At 38.3% G+C, this 16,299-nt stretch overlaps 1 protein-coding gene across 3 annotated transcripts in view; it reads right to left on the bottom strand.

Annotated features, from left to right (window-relative positions):
• Positions 1 to 1,691: 1,691 nt before the first annotated feature.
• The window catches only part of DSCAM (DS cell adhesion molecule), a 455,521-nt gene continuing 440,913 nt past the window's right edge, over positions 1,692 to 16,299 (bottom strand). For all 3 annotated transcript variants that reach the window (XM_061453544.1, XM_061453545.1, XM_061453546.1), the window contains one exon: positions 1,692 to 2,658. In XM_061453544.1, the coding sequence (XP_061309528.1) occupies positions 2,318 to 2,658 (341 nt within the window). In that variant the 3' untranslated portion in view covers positions 1,692 to 2,317. The remainder of the gene's footprint in view (positions 2,659 to 16,299) is intronic.

The raw sequence follows: 16,299 nt of genomic DNA, 5'->3' as shown, positions 1-16,299 counted from the left end.
TCTTGTGGAAATCAAAAAGAACTGAATTTCTTCAAGACCAGGTTGGACGAGGCCTTGGGTGATATGGTTTAGTGTGAGGTGTCCTTGCCCATGGCAGGGGGGCTGGAACTAAATGATCTTAAGGTCCTTTCCAACCCTAACTATTCTATGATTCTATGATTCTATGAATTGCCCCAAAATTGCCCCTTTAATAAAATTTTAGTTTTCTGTGGAGGTTTTTTTTTTTCATGTTTAAATTAGGTTCTTATCAAAAAATATTTCTCTATGAAAAAACCCCAACTCAGCACAGCAATCCAAAACAAATGGATAAACCTTTTTTTCAAGATAGTTTTTTTTTTCATTCTGTTTGAAAATAATTCATGGGTAATTCCTAATTTCTTACGATTTTTATTTTTTTTTTTAGGGTGGCAAAAATTGGTTTGATTTTGTTTGTTTGTTGTTGTTGCTGTTGGGGCTTTTTATGGTGTTTTGTTTGTTTGTTTGGGTTTTTTTGATCATTTGCTTTATCATGGGCAGGCTAGATGGGAAATGGTTCTTTATCTGAGTGACATCTCAGCGTTTCTCTGTAGGTCTGTAAGAAGTACATACCTCAAGGATGCCTTCATTTTGCGTCTTCTGTAGGACTTTCCAGAACGTTACCACTTGGGCTTGACAGAGGTAAGGATACAAGCACAACTTAATTCAAGACACTTAAGTACTTTGCTAAATTAATGCCCTTATAACAGTATAATTACATTATTAATAGTAATGAAACGGTTATACATAACTGTATTTTTCTATTTTAGAATAACTTGAATTGAGCATGGTGCATAAATGTTTGAATTAGCAGTGCCTACACTGCCACCAGCCAGGGAAATTGCAGGAGGTTCTCAGCCTCCTCAAGCATGCTGAGTTTTGTTGCTTTCAGACCCCAGTTAATATTTCCAGCCAGTGCTGAACAGCTTGTTCATGTTAGCACTAATCCAGGGTGCTCTGCACCATGTTCTCTTACTCTGGGCACAAAAAGCCAGAATACCCACATGGAGGCACTTAGCAAGGTGGCTGAAATGTTGTTGTGTTAAACCCACCAACTGTAGTATTAAATCATTTATGCCTTGTATAAAACAAGCAATATTACTTCTCATGTAGTCAAAAGATACAACAAACTAATATGAACTGACAGCTCCCCTGCAAAAAGATTTTTTCCTCTAAAGAATGCCATTTTGATCTTAGACCTGGAATAACTTCTTCCTCCCTTTTCTCCTATTACAGAAAAAGCTATTTTTTTAACTTCAGTCCTTACGTAAGTGACTAATTTCTGTGAGCACTGCTCCAAAATGGACTAAAGATGTGTTTCTATTGAGTAAGTAAAGTAACATCAATGCATTTCTTCTGATCCAAAAAATATTGAAGCTGAACAAAAGCCTCCTGGTGGCAGATGAAGCAGATGCAGGGAGTCCTGGGTGACTGATTCAGAGCACTCAGGACTTGCCCTGTTCTGGCTCTCTGCTTCATGATAGCAAAAAAGCTGTGGGTATGTGGACCTCGGTTTTTATCCAAATGTATCACCCTATGATCCCCCGCTTTTCCTTTCTGCCCAAGGTACAAGAACACATTCAGAGAAGAACACTGTCAGAGTACAGTACTGACATGGTTATTACACTTAGAAAAAATCAAGTAAAGCAGAAGGCAACAGAAGCAGACATCACAAATAAAGGCAGAAGACCCTTTTATTTCGCATAGACAAAATGCAAAGAGTGTCTCATTAAATTAATATTAAAAAAACCCAAAATCAATGCCCTCACTCCACTGACATCACTCATCCTAATTAACAACAACAAAAAAAAAAAGAACAATCAAGGACCCATTTTCTAATTAAAAAAAAAAAAAAAGTGCAAACATGACAAAAGACTTTTTGTTTTTCCAAATCAATGTTCCTGTTGAATTCACAAATAGGGTGATTTTTTTGTGTGTGTGATTTTTTTTTCCCTTTTAAATCTTGTCTGATGGAATTTCCAGTTAAAATGTTTTAGTTAAGTCTCCATGCACTTCGTAGAAAATCAGTAAAAACACAAACGCTTGTGAAGATCAGAAAACTGGACTCTTTTACCCAAAAATTCAGATGTCCAGTCAGATGAAGCTCGCACTCAGACAGAAAAAAAGCAAGAGAGTCTTTGCACTGTCTGTCGTTCATATTATTGTTAATATTTTTGTCAAATATTTTGGCAATCTTCTTCTTTAATTATAAATATTGGAATTCAATAAAAAAAAGGTAGCTTTCATTGGATTATTTTTCAGTGTAAATATTTACAGCCACTGTCCAGCCATGCTCTTTTCGTTATACCAGGGTGTAAGATTTTGCGTAGGGATTGTTTCCTTTCAAGTGGCCCCGGGAGTCCAGCAGGGATTCTTGGGAGCTGCTGATTTTTGCTGCCTGTCCTAGCTCAGCTCCTTCTCGCTGAGGTAACGTTGCCACAGCACCAGGTTGCCATGACTGTACTTCTCTTGTGGAGGATGTCTCCATGGGTATCGGCTCCAGGACGGTGGGGCGCTTCAAGGTTCGGCTTTTCTGCGGCTCCAAGCAGGCTTGCCCCAAACCCAGGTCTCTGCTCGTGCCCTGCACACCACGGTTCAATAAGAAGTCCATCCTAAGGTAGGGTGGCAGATGCATGAGATCACCTAGGGAGGCAAAAGTGAAAAACAAATCCTTAATCATGGTCATGCGTGTGCCACGCTTACCTGTTGGTTGGGGGATTTGGCCACCAAAGCAGAGTATCCATAGTCAATCCAGCTGCAGCATTTATAATTGACATATTATTTGTCAGCCATTTACTGTGGTATGATTTTACAGAATCAAGGGTCAGCAAAGTCCTTTTGGTCAGATCCATACGAATTCACTATTAATATTTGTTTTTGCAATAGAATGATTATAATGCAAAGTGCGATGTGTTTGTCTTCTTCATGCACTCACAGCATGAAGAAGAAAAAACTGAAAACTGGAGGAAGTTTTTCTTAAATCCTAAAAGAAAAGGTCTTTGTTTTAATTTGTCAAAACTTGAAAAATGTGAAGGTTCTGTAGATTTCCATTTCAAATCAAAACCTTCACAATTACAAGTAATGACCCCTAATCTAGAGTAGAATGATTAAATTACCTAAAATGGATTCATGAGTGTTAAGGCTATAGTTTTAAAGAGATTTCTGAATAAGTAGAAAAGCATTCTTGTCCTAATATAACATTTACCTGCCATACATCATCACTGTGTTTAAATCACTAATGACTTTTTACCACTATGGCCATCAATGTTCATGGCAACAAAATGCGTTGGGGTTGGCACCTCAGCTCCTGTGTCATCTTTCCCTTCTGTTCTGTATTGTCAAGGAAACCTCTTGTTATTCCCCCTGATTTCTGGGCATTTCTATGTGAGCCTGGTGCCAGCCTACTCAGTCCAGAGTATTTGCCATTGCATAATTACTGAGTTCAATCAGGTGCCTTGGACCTGTTGTCTGGAATTAAGCAGGGGTGAGTGTTACCTTCCACATATTTGTATATGTATTAGACCTACAGAAATCAGTTTGGCTTTACTGTAGCTCTGCCTGTTAGGTATTCATAAAGTTGCTTCAAGGAGAAGAGGGGAAAAGAGAGGCAATCAGGCACATAATAACATTCCCTTCTAAAAATATTTGATGATGTAATCTCATGTATATAAGAAAAAAAGCTGTTACAGGTGTATTCAAGAACAGTATTTCCCCTTCTTTACAGATCTCTGCAGGTATATAGCTTCCTTTTTATACCAAAACTCTAGTCTCATCTACAGATGGAATGCATCCTGAATGTTTAAAGTAGAAAACTGTTGGCATTACTACAGCTGTGTCTACATATTTACAGCAGTAGAAAATAAGGCTGACCTGTGCCAGTGACATAAACAATAGACCAGGAAAGCACTTCTTTGTAATAAACCAGTGTCTAACAATTTCATTTTTCCTAACCAAGCTAAAAGCTGTCCAATGATCTAAAATATAACGGGTCTTTTGCTTTCTGGTATAATTCAAGGCACTGCAAACCTTACCTAAAAGACTAACTCTATCCATAATTTCAGTTCACAGGCAGAGGACTGCTGAGAAGCTATATTTGGACAGAATCACTGTTTATTCCTATAGGAATCCCTCCAGCATTCTGAGACCATATGTTTTATTCTAGCTATATCTCCAACAAAGATGCATGGTACACGTTATTTAACCCCTGTAGAGTAAGACGCATGCATCTCAAGATTAAGCTGATATACCACAGCAATATTTATGTAAGGTTGGAGAGGGAGCAGGGGGTTTGTGCTTATAATCATACTGATTGCCACTTGAAGACTGAGTTGTGGTAACATTAGTTGGTTTTACTCACTTTATTTTCCTACAGTACCTTCCATGCCAAACATGTTCTGCTTATGAGAACTATTTCAACTGAGACAGTAATTAATCTCCCATGGGGGTAAATATCAGGATATGGACACATGAACTGGCAGGTGCCAACTCACTCCACTTAACTACCAGCATTGAATTGAGCTGCCTGTGGGTACATCCGTGCTGCCCAACAGCTTCGCTGCCCCATTGGCACCCAGACGCTGATCCCCTGGCTACCCACACTGGAGCCCAGTTATTTTGCTTCTGGGTTCCCTTTTGGTTTGAAACGAGCCCAAAACACAGCTGTGGGGGCAGTTTGCTCCAAAGAACATTGCCTGGGGGTTCAGAGAGGAGACAGCCTGGGTCGGAAACGCTTGTTCAGGAAAAATTGCTCCCTCTGGCTATATCTTTTGCAGCATCGTGGTATCCTAAAAAAAGGAATCTTATCACTACCCACTCCTCCCCAGAGTGGGAGAGAGACAAGTGTAGGCATGAATGATGCTGCCCTCCTCCGTGCCTGCCTCTGTCTGCTAACGAAGGTGGTGAGGGCCTTCATCTGGTTGCCTCAGGTGTGGGTTATGGCTGTCAGGGCCCCAGTGAAGATAAGCAGCAAAGCACACTTTTGAGATGGCAATAGTAGGCATGAAAACTTTGTAACTAACTACAACACCAAGGTAATGCTTTCCCTCTTGTCAGGGACATTTAAAGACTGCTAGGGTCAGAAAGTAGGTTTCTTTTGCACTGCCATTATTGCACCCCATGCAAAATAGACGCTACTCAGCCCCAACAGAAGAGGACCAATTTTCTGTGCTGAAACCCCATCCCTGTTTCTTGCAACAGCAGGGCTTTTCCCAAAGATGTCTGTCACCCTAACCTGCTGCCAGTTGGCACAATCTGTGCTGCTTTATTAAGACCAGCCAGGTCATTTCACATGCATTCCCTCTTACTACTGCTTTTTCTGTTTTGTGTTGACTTCTCCAAGGAGGTGGTGCAGAGCAGAAACTGGCACGTGGATCACTGGCAGACCCCCATGGTTGCTTCAGAGAGCTGCTGTATGGCTTCTTCTTGAGAGCAATGTCTACACATGGACTCTAAGAAGTTGAGTATTGAGCCTTATAGAGATGAAGGTTGTTTTTCAAACTGCTGTCTAGACACTTCCCATGTGTATTTAAGAGCTTCAGGCTATGTAAAAAACACCTTTTTTCCCTCCCTAAATCTACATGGGAAAGCATAGTCAATAATCTGTGTAAACAATATGTGGTCATTTTATTATAATTTTCTAAATGTCTGGAGGTTAAGTTCCAACAGGATTGCAGTAATGAGAAACCAAAGATTTTAACTTGTTCTCCAAAGCTAGATACACAATGCACAACCTCTGACATGACTCACACAGGGCACTCATTATTTGATGTGATGTACAAGTTTTCCTACCATAAAAAGTTCCAGTGGTGCTTCTTATCTACAATGAGCATCTTTCCTTGCAACTGCTTACAAAACAAAGCAGATTATTAAAATCATCAGAAAAGAAAGATTTTGAGAATGGAATGTTTTCTTCTTTGCTAGATTGAAAACATCCTGTAAGAACTGAAACTTACAGGATGAAAAGTCTTTGATTTGTAACAAGTAATCTGTTTCTAACTTAAAAATGCAGTCTTTGAAATCTAACCACAGGGACTCACTTTTGCCATTCCTACATCAACTCTGAAAGTAATTTTAAGAAGATGAAAAGCCTTTTGCTGTATCTATGGAGTTACTTTGAAAGACTTTGGTTCTCATCCTTCTGGACACAACAATGTAGACACTTTTTTTGTTTCTTGCTATTCAGCTGAATGATGATTTTTTTCAGTCAAAGCATTACAAAGTTTCAGGATGGTTCATTGCCTTTGATGCTCTAATTACCTCTTTTCAGCTGTGTGTGTGCCTTATTAGTAATGAAAGCAAACCTTTCAAGTGCATGAGCACTGCCAATGAGCATGCTTAATAATTCATGCATTTTGGCTTAATTAGTTCAAAAGACATTCCAAAACTATAGTTTTCTGATGCATTTTTAAAAAGGGGAAATTTGCTGTGTTTAGAAACACTGAGTTTTTATGCAAATAATAAACATCCGGTCAAATCCGAATGTGGCAATTTAAGCCAGAGTTATCTCCGTATTTCTTTTTCTGAGTGCCCAACCCTCTAATGAATTATTTCGTATAGTACATTTAAGAAAATGTTAGCTTCAACAAATATTTGTAAACAAATGCTACAAGTCACTTAGTATCACATTTACCATAAACAACATGTTCTACCAAAAAGGAAGTATTTTCTGAGTTAATGCATCACTAGGCAAAAAGCATTTGCCCTTATTTCAGTACAATTAAGCTGATATAAAACATTTTTCAAGAATAATAAATATTTTTATCCCTCTTCTGAAGGTCTTCTTCAGGTAGAGGAAGGGTTAGGATGAATTTGACAGGCTACATGGAAGGGAAAATATCATTGCTCAACTTTTCGTGGATTTTATTCAACATGGCTATCTTGTTTGCAGAACTAAACCATGCTGAGATGCACTCCTTTCTCTCAAAAGACCAACCCCATATGTTTTTCAAATGCCAAAGAGCTTGCATGTGTTTTTGCTTTCCTCTGCTCTAGAAAAATCTAAGGATTTGTGCTGTATTCAATACAAGGTAATCACAGACTGCAAAAAAGATACTCTTATCAAGTTGTTACGTGATAGCTATACGCATTTTCTCATGAATCATACCTTCCACTAAAGCAAAAGCAATTTGTCTTCACAATGCTCCAACACAGATACCTTCAGTGACGATGACTGCCTGATGCTTTTCAAGTTTTCGTTGCCATGAGAAGGAAATTCCATGCTATTTGAAAGATTACTTTAGAAAAGCTTTTGAAGTAGGACTGGGGATTATGACAGGATATTTTATTTTAACAAAGGTAAGAATAAGACTGGGTGAATAGGACATTCACACAGCTTACTTTAATAGGCAAATGAGTAAAAAAGACTCGAAGTTCTCTCTGGCATGATCTCATGGAATCAGAGGTCATGCCAGAATTGCAACCATACAGCTCTGTTAGCATTGTGAAGGTGTCTTGTTGATGTAGTTATGTTGATTGGGGACCCTAGTATATAACTCTTCCTGACACTGTGCAGTGCTGGGAGGTGTACAAACCCTATCACTACAATGGGCATCTCTTGGCTTGTCTTGAGTTTGGAAGCAGAAGCACTGATGAGATACTGTGTTTTCCTTTGAAAGGAAGCAAGGGAGATAGACCTGCTGGCAGTTCAGGTTTGTGCTGATTGAAAACTTCAGTGGGTCTTCCAGGTCACTAGCACAGTAAATAAATCAGTGAAGACTTTGCTCACAGGCTGTTTATCAGGAAAAAGGCTGCCTATAGGAAAAGCTGTTATTAGAAATGAGGAAAGGGTGGAAGGTTTGAAAGGCCAAGGTGAGAGGTTTGGTGAAAAAAAGAGCACAAGTAATGTTCAGAGGTCTTTGTCACTTCAAAACCTGACAGACCATTAAAGCAGCAGGCAAAGGCTTCTTAGCAGCTGTTTGATCTGAAGACAGACTAATAGCAATAACATTTCTTATAATTGCTTCTGTCAGTGTTTGAAACCTGCTGGTGCTCCCTCACTGCCCATCTTCTGTCCATATATCATGCACTGAACCTGCAGAACAGTCTGCACTATGCTGCAGTTATTCCCACACCAACAGGCTAAGAATCAGACCCACAGTGCTTGCAGCACAACATCAGATATAAATATACTTTATGAGCAGTAAAGCAAGCTGTTTGGTTACCTTGATCCTGTGCCCTGCTCAGCCAAGCAGGGGGGTAAAAAGGATCAGTCCTGCACCTCCTTGCTTGGTTGACAGAAGTCTCAGCCTGATGGTGCCTTAGTGAAGATTTCTGCTCCATCTCTGCCCTCCTGCCTTGTTGGCCAGGGAAGAAAGGGGATCCTTTCCAGATGCAGTCATTCCTGACTTGAAGTGGGGAGGTAAGCACTTGCTCCCAGCACCCCACTGAGCATTGTGGTGGCTCCCTTGACTCAGCACCTTGTCAAAGGGTCAGGTGGATACTTGCTGGAAACTCGGAAGATAATGAAATGAAGAGAACCAAAGCAGGCTTTAACTTATGCTTGTGTTTTCTGTTTTTATTTTGTTGTTTTGTTTTTGTATTTTTCTTCCCTGGAACTTCTGGATCTGGTCAGGGTGGACCTGCCTTCCAAGTGCTCTGTTTAATAATATTTTCTTGTAAATGTTGCAGTAAAATGCCACAAATGAACAATAAAAAAATTCTGAAAGATGCTTTGAATAACAGGGCTCTGCTTTCTAGAGCCAGTATTGATCAGTAACAGAGGTGAAATCTCCCCATGCAAATTACTGGCCATTTGAAGAAATGGGAACCTCAGCTGACTCTTGGTCAACAGAAGCACAAAATTGGCAAGTTCGGGAGCTCACATCTGAGCCCACTTCTTCAATACAAAACCTGGATTTTGTAATTCTCAAAGATGACCCAGAACAAAAGGCAAAAGGTCCAAGTACTCAAATTACATTTTTAGCAAGCAGCTAAGTGGCAGAAGGGGAAAGGAAGAAGGTGAGAGGCAGGGTACAGCTTTCTTGTTAGCAAAGTAGCTGCTTTGAGAGGTGGCACACACTCTTCCTTTCTTCAGAGTAGCTTCAACCTCTGCTTAGCTGCCCCCAAAAAATGTTCAAAGTGCTCAATGTTTGGGGGACACTTAAACCAACTGAATACATAACATTGAACAAGGCCAATGAGTTGTCTGGATGCATTTCAGCTGCTAACCTGCCCTCTGTGACTTTGTGACTCATGCCACATAAGATCTTTTAAGCTCCTCACAGTGTTTCAGAAGATGACATAAAATCACACCTTTTGCTGCTCATGTTTGTGATCACATAGATAAGAAACAGCCAAAACACTTTAGAAAAATATACCAAGTTTCCCATTTCTAGACAGAAAAATCAGAATTCTCTGTCATTCCTGCAGGCCTGTACTTTATAAAAGACAAGTTTCATTTTTCTTTCTCCATGAGAACTGCACCCTCACAGATAATTTGGAGATCTGAAACACCTAATTAAATGTTACATGTTACAGTCTGCTAAAACTGGCATTTTCATAAAAGCATTAAAAAATGCCAGCTATGCCAGCATTAAAAATGCTAGCTATGTTTCACACAACAAAATAAAACCAGCAGTTGCTGTTGACAGCAATTGCTGGAGTTATTTCTTAAGAAACATCAGGGTATCAGTAAAGCTGTAGTTCAGGAGCCAAATTTGCTACTGGTATAAATCAGAGTACCTATATCAATTTCAGCAAGACTATAAATTGATTCATATCCACTGGACATTAGGTTTAAGTGACTGAAAATGAGGATTCCAGGTAATGTTCATTTTATTAAAGATGATTCATTTTGCCATTTAGATTTAAGCCTTCTAATTCCAAGAAAAAGTCCTTAATTAATGTGTCTCAAAGCAAAAGCATGACTGTGAGATCACACATCTGTACTATATAAATGTAACACACTGTGCATTTGTCTAACAGAATGCCAGAGACTTTTCACATTGTTGCCTCCTCCTGAAAGGTCTAATGAACACTAATTGAAGCTCATTTTTGATTTCTATTTCTGTAAGCAGAACTTTGGTCTCTCACAGAGTGAGACCATATACCAGACCTGTCAGGTGTTTTGTACCTTTCAGAAGTAACTTTAAGAAGAACTAACATATTTTTAAGGGGCTTTCTGCAGTTGAGCTGGTGGTCTAAGGAAGCAAACTCCAGAAGCTACAGGATTTAGACCCTACGGAGATAACCATATGGATGTTCAGCCTCACAGGGTCAGTGCATCTGCAGAACAGAGTCCTTCCTTAGTTCTAAGGTCTAAGTTATAAACATCTAAGTTATAAAAACCTGTAAAAGGGACCTCACCATGTAAATCAATATGCACTCCAAAACTAAAGCCAGAAAAATTGTCAATAAATAATGAAATGATGATAGAAAAGTAAAGCATGAGACCTCTCCTTTTCTGTCTTCACCCTGTCACGCATGCTGCTTCATACATTTTTAAGCATGCTTAGAGACAGCATTTTCCTGCCCACTGGAAAAGTTGTGATGAAGCCCTTGCTCAGGTGCCTCCAGTTAGCAGTGCTGGAGTTTTAAGACTCTTTTAGTGATCCAGGCTGCAGTGAACAGAAACTGTTCAATTATACATCACTTCAGTTGAGGGTTAAATCAATCATGACTCCATGGAAACTGGCATCCTTCACGTGTTTATTACTAGGCTATCTTGAGAGCCTATATTCAGCACAGAGACTTGGAAGGTGAGGACTTTGAAATATACTTACAGTTCACTGAAATCACTGGGAGCCACTCTGCTGACCTCAATGGGCTCTGCCCCATACCCATGAATTCATGACTAAACCTGACTGTGCCAAAGTGATGGGTGAGCATAACACTCTACTAATAGTTACAGGGATGTCAGGCTGCAATGAGGAAACCAATATCATCACTGCCCTGCTGCTCTGTTGAAGATATATTCATGGATGAATTACTGTAACTAGGTCTCCACGTGTCTATCAGCTTGATTCACCTCATTGCATTTTGTTAATTAATCCGTAGGGACTAGAAGTTTAGCTCTTACATTTAAATTAAGGATGATGGCATGAAAAGGTGAACAATACTGAAACACATCCAAAAGCACATACAACTGTGCTTTAAAGGTTAGAATATAAAGAAGCTCTTAAATGGATAGGAAAGACTACCACTACAGTCAGATTAAGAATGTACTGTTAAAACAAAAGTTTGTTTGGCTAGTTATAACAGTTTCAGCTTTTTTTAAAAAAAATAGCATGGCCTTTCTTGAAGGTAAGATTCATTTTACATTTTCAGATGCCATAGTCTCAGTTCTCCTATAGATCTCAGATTACATTAAAGTCCTCTTGGCACAGAGGAAATTAGCAGAGCCTGCTGTGTGTGATGTCAGTTACAGCAGTAACAGCTGTATATAACCGCAGGGACCTTAAAGCAAGGCTATATCAAGTCTTGACTGTATGGAAACAACTGCTTCTGGTTACCTTGGGCTGACTGAAAGCCCACAGAAAAATCACACACACTGTGCCTCAACACTATCAAAGTGAAATGCTTTGACATTTTCAAAATTAAAATGGCACGAGCAGACAAAATCTAGTTTTTGCAGAAGTGAGGTTTAAGATAGAGACTCTTAACAGAAATACTTTAAAAATCAATTATTTTAATTGAAGTGGACACAGCATCTTTGATTTGATTTGGAACATTAGCTGGTAGTTTCAGAAATTCAACATTGCAGTTATGACTGTAAGAACATGAAATTAGCTAAAAATTTACTGATAAATGTAATCTTTGCTTTAGGCATAAAACTCTCCACTAACTGAAGTTGAATTCTATGCCTCTGAAGTTACAGAAAACATTGCCAGTTTTTAATAGTTGCAGCTTATGAAAAGAAAAAAAAACCAACCAAACAAAAATAACACCCACGAAGCAAATAATCAGCTTTAGAAAAACTAAATTAAATTAAAGTTAAAAAAAATCTCACTTTTAATAAGAAAGATCTTATTGGTAATAAAAACATAGGAAATGGCAGTTTCCCTTAACATGCAACTTTATCCTAGAAGAAAACAAAAACCCCAATAGTATTACAAACCAGCACAGTTTCGGTTATTGTATTTTTCCAATGTCACAGTTAATTTTCAAATCAAAATAAGAAATAAGTTAGACAGATAGCAACAGAAAAAGACAATTGTGCTTCTACATACTCCTCGTAGAGTCCTTGAGGAAATGGTACCAGTTGTTTCTCTCCTCTAACAAAAAAAATTAATAATAAAAAAATCTTCCTAACACCAGCATCACTGATTTATAGATGACAACTCTAAAAATACTTTAAATTACTTTTATCATCAATGGCTTGTATTTAGCTTCCAGACATCTTATACACTATCTAAAATAGAATTGCACAGAAACTTTGTCTTTGTAACTGAACAGCTACCCTATCTAAACTCATGATTCACACTGATACAGTTTCCCTTTATGATCTCATAATATTTTTGCTTTTGATATGAACCTTTTCAGGTTCCTTTTTATTGTACTGGTAAGGTTAAAAAACTTGCAGTATGAGCTTTTGTCTATAAATCCACCAGAAAAATAATGCAAGCCAATGATTTCAAGTATGTAGTCATGTCACATTAAATGCGGAATTAAATGGTTTTCATCCATGCAGAACATTTAGCTTTTGAGAGAAGAAGGAGAAAAAGCTCCTGATAATTCACAGAAATAAAACCTGAGACAGGATAAAGGCCATTTACTCTCTTCACCAATGTGCTATTTCTATGATAAGAAGCCAATGGCACAGTCTGTCTCTTTGTGACATATTCCTGGTTTTCCACCAGAGCAATAGAAAATAAAAAGGAGGTGTTCTAGGCACAGGAGAATTTAATATGGAAACATTAGAGATGCACATCTACGGGTGCAATTTCAGAAGATGTCACATGTGTAAGAAAGCATACATACAAGTAAGTTAATATACAAGTGAAGAGTATTTACTACAGTCAATAGCATAGCAAAAAGCTTTTTTCTCCACTAACAACTGTTTTGCCTGTCTTGCAGTTTTCCCACCAGTGTATTTTGATTTGTCTCCTTATGTAGTTTTCTCATAACTGGACACTTGTCTCCAATTGTGGAGTTACGATGGTGATTTCTTTGTTCTACATACACACGATATATGATATGTGTATACACATATATATTTTTATATATGTATCCTATTTTATTTGAAACCAGATGGAGCAGTGTAGAACTAAAAAAAGACAACAATCTATATGTTAGCTTTCACATGCTTTGCTGTGGGATTTCTGAACAAAAAAATGTAGATTCCCTGCATCTTCAAGAAATTCAGTTTGGGATCTGGAAATTGTAGAACTGTACAACTGTATTTTTAGCTAATGCAGAAGAATATAGTAGGCATGTGGAAAGGAGGCGAAAGGTGAGCTGGAAGCCCTAAGTCAAGAGTCCCAGCCATTACTGAATCCCTATTGGCCGAATCTGTATTGGATTCAGTTACTGTTGCAGCTTACAGAGCACTGTCAGCAACTTTTCAATAGAAAGCAAATCTCTACATAGACTCCATCACTATGTCGCACTTGCCTGCATCAAGTAGAAGAGGGAAATAATTCCATCACCCTTGAACTCATAGATGAGTGGAAAAGAGTTCACACTTCTTTATCTCAGGTTACAGGGCTGCAATGGAAATATACTGTGCTTTCTATTACTGCCTGGTTCATATTTTTCTTATTGTGCTAAGCAGCTTATTTTTAGCTGTAGTGACTGAATACTGGAAAAGAAGATTTGTTTCTTGACTTGAGTGTTTAAAGCAGCACTTATGCATTGCAGATTATGTCCAGACTGTATTTTAAGGGACCCTTGTAAATGGTTATTTAATAAACTACTTGCATTCTCTAGCTTAAGGCTTGTCTGCCAGCTAAGACTTTGCTGTTCAAATTGAGAGGATTAATCAAAGCAGCAAGAAACTTGTAAATTGGGTCAAGAATGCTAATTAAGGAATCTTTAAATACTGAAAAGACTTGATCATTCAGCAAAGCTGGAGAGGCTGGAAATCTTTCCTAGTAAATATGCAGTAGGCTTAGAACTGGACTCAGGCTGCCTGACTCAGGTGCCCACCTGTAAAAACCCAGCCCGAAGAAGTATCCATACTTGCTTACTGAGAGCCCCGCTGAAGGCAGGTGTGTTCTGTCCTCGGGCTGCTATGAGAAGGATGTGGCTGCTGAACAGATCTCCTCCTCTGGGATGGAGAGGCTGAGCGAGACGGTTGACAGACAGCGAATGGAGCTCTGCCCTCACACAGAAAACAACAGCACAAGGGCAGCAGGAGGAATATGCCTTTGCATTTTCTCCCTATCCGCCATCCAAACTGGTTCCTTTCATCATCAGGAAAGTTTTAGAGGAGGTTCTGAGATGTAAAATCTTGTGATGTTTTAAATGGATTTAAAAATCTCCTGGTCTGATATACCTAGTGAATGATAACTCTTCTCTGGAAGTGTATCTGAAAGGCTGTTAGTCCAGAGTTTACGTATTAAAGTGATCTCCAAACAGGAAAGGAAGAGGGATTGTCAAATTGAGCTTACATTTGTTTTGTAACATCAGGTATACAAGCTTCTGTCTGGTCCGAGTCAAGCTAACACAAGGATAATGTCATATATTTCAAGAGGTCCTTTTTTGTGCTGATTAGCATCACAGAAAAATATAATCTGGTGGGTCTGAGTTTTGCAGTACTCCTATGATAGGGAAGTTTCTGCAAATAGCAAGAGACCTGATGAAAACTTTCTGGATGTTTTCTATTCAAGCACTGGTCAGACATTATTTCTTGCAAGCATGAGCTCCATTGCCGAAGGGTGCAAGTAAATGGTCTCTCCACAAAAAATAAAATAAAACAACAACACATAAAAGAAACCCCAGAGGTAAATAGCACTTGGGAAGCACAGAAATATTAAAATATTTCACAGTTAATAGCTGTTCTTTTCTCTAGAGTCACAATTTAGGAATAAAGAGAGGAAAAAAACTCAAGAGGCTTCTTCACTGAGGCTATTACAGAGATTTAAAATTATGATAACAGGAATCTATTTTTAATAAACTATTATTGCAATGTTTATTGCAGTTAAGAATAATAGTTCTGATAACTCAATTTGTGGTTAATTTGAAAAAAAAAACAAACAGAAAAGAAACACTATTACGAAACTTTTTCAACCTCTACAAATATTTTCCATTTTTTTACATTACAACTTTGATGACACAGTGGGATGTAGGAAGAGAATATATATCTTTCCAATTTCTGTCCCACCCAGTTTCTCAATGCAAGAATTGACTGACAGCTTTGGAGGATGAAGGGATGACTCATTTGTCAACCTCTGAAATAAACTTTGAGTAACAACTGTTGCATTTCTAAATATGAATATGAAAAAGTGCCTCAGTTTTGATCTGGAAGGACCTAGTATACTTTTGAGATAATTTCCCAGTATACCTATTCCTTGAAGACCTGGTCTTGCTAAACAAACTTCTAGTTAGTGACAACTGTGGGGAAGGGAACAGTAATCATAATCCCAAACTTCTGGGAGTTTTGATGGCAAGAAAGATGCAGTGCTAATAATGTGTTGGCATAACTTTTACACCATGAAGAATATTAACACTGCACAGAATTTAGGAATTGAAGACCCACTTTTCTAAAGGGTGGATTTATCCCATGTGCTTAAAATACTGCTATGCTATCTCTACTGCCTCAATATTCCCTTTAAATGTGCCTCCTGGGACACATGACTACTCTGATGGCTTACAGAGAAATGTCACCATTTGCAATGGGTGAGATTCAAGGCCTGAGCAGATTAGGTCTGCCAGCTCTGTGAAGTCCACAAAATCCCATGTTCAGGCCTGCATCCATTCTTTTTTTTTTTTTGAAAGCTATGCATTAGCTGTTGTTACGCATCAATTTCAATTTGCTTAGTGCTTTACAATGTGCTATTATAAAAGGGAAAATAATGATGGTATTTTTGATGCTAAAGCAAAACCTACGTATAATCTTATCCTTTTCCAAAAATCTGCCTATGGAGGTATAACGATCAGAATGCAAGGATACATAAGATATGCTTTCAAAACACTGAATGTAGGAATTAATGAAAAAAATATTTCTTCCTTGTTCTTTTTCATGTAGCTATGACTTTTGAAAAGTTTAAGAAGAAGGCAACTCCTAAAATAACTTTTATTGTAAACTCTTTAATAACACTGTCTCTATATACTTCAAAGTTTTGGCCTGATGTCAGGACAGTGCGACAGAAAACATCTACAACTGCTTTTACAGTCAATTAGAAGTAA

Source organism: Pezoporus flaviventris, unplaced genomic scaffold, assembly GCF_033815535.1.
Source record: "Pezoporus flaviventris isolate CSIRO_AGI_PZ_B2104156 unplaced genomic scaffold, CSIRO_AGI_Pfla_v1 ptg000015l, whole genome shotgun sequence".
NCBI lineage: Eukaryota > Metazoa > Chordata > Aves > Psittaciformes > Psittacidae > Pezoporus > Pezoporus flaviventris.
Note: the sequence above shows the minus strand (reverse complement) of the source record. Positions and strands in the feature narration are given on the sequence as shown.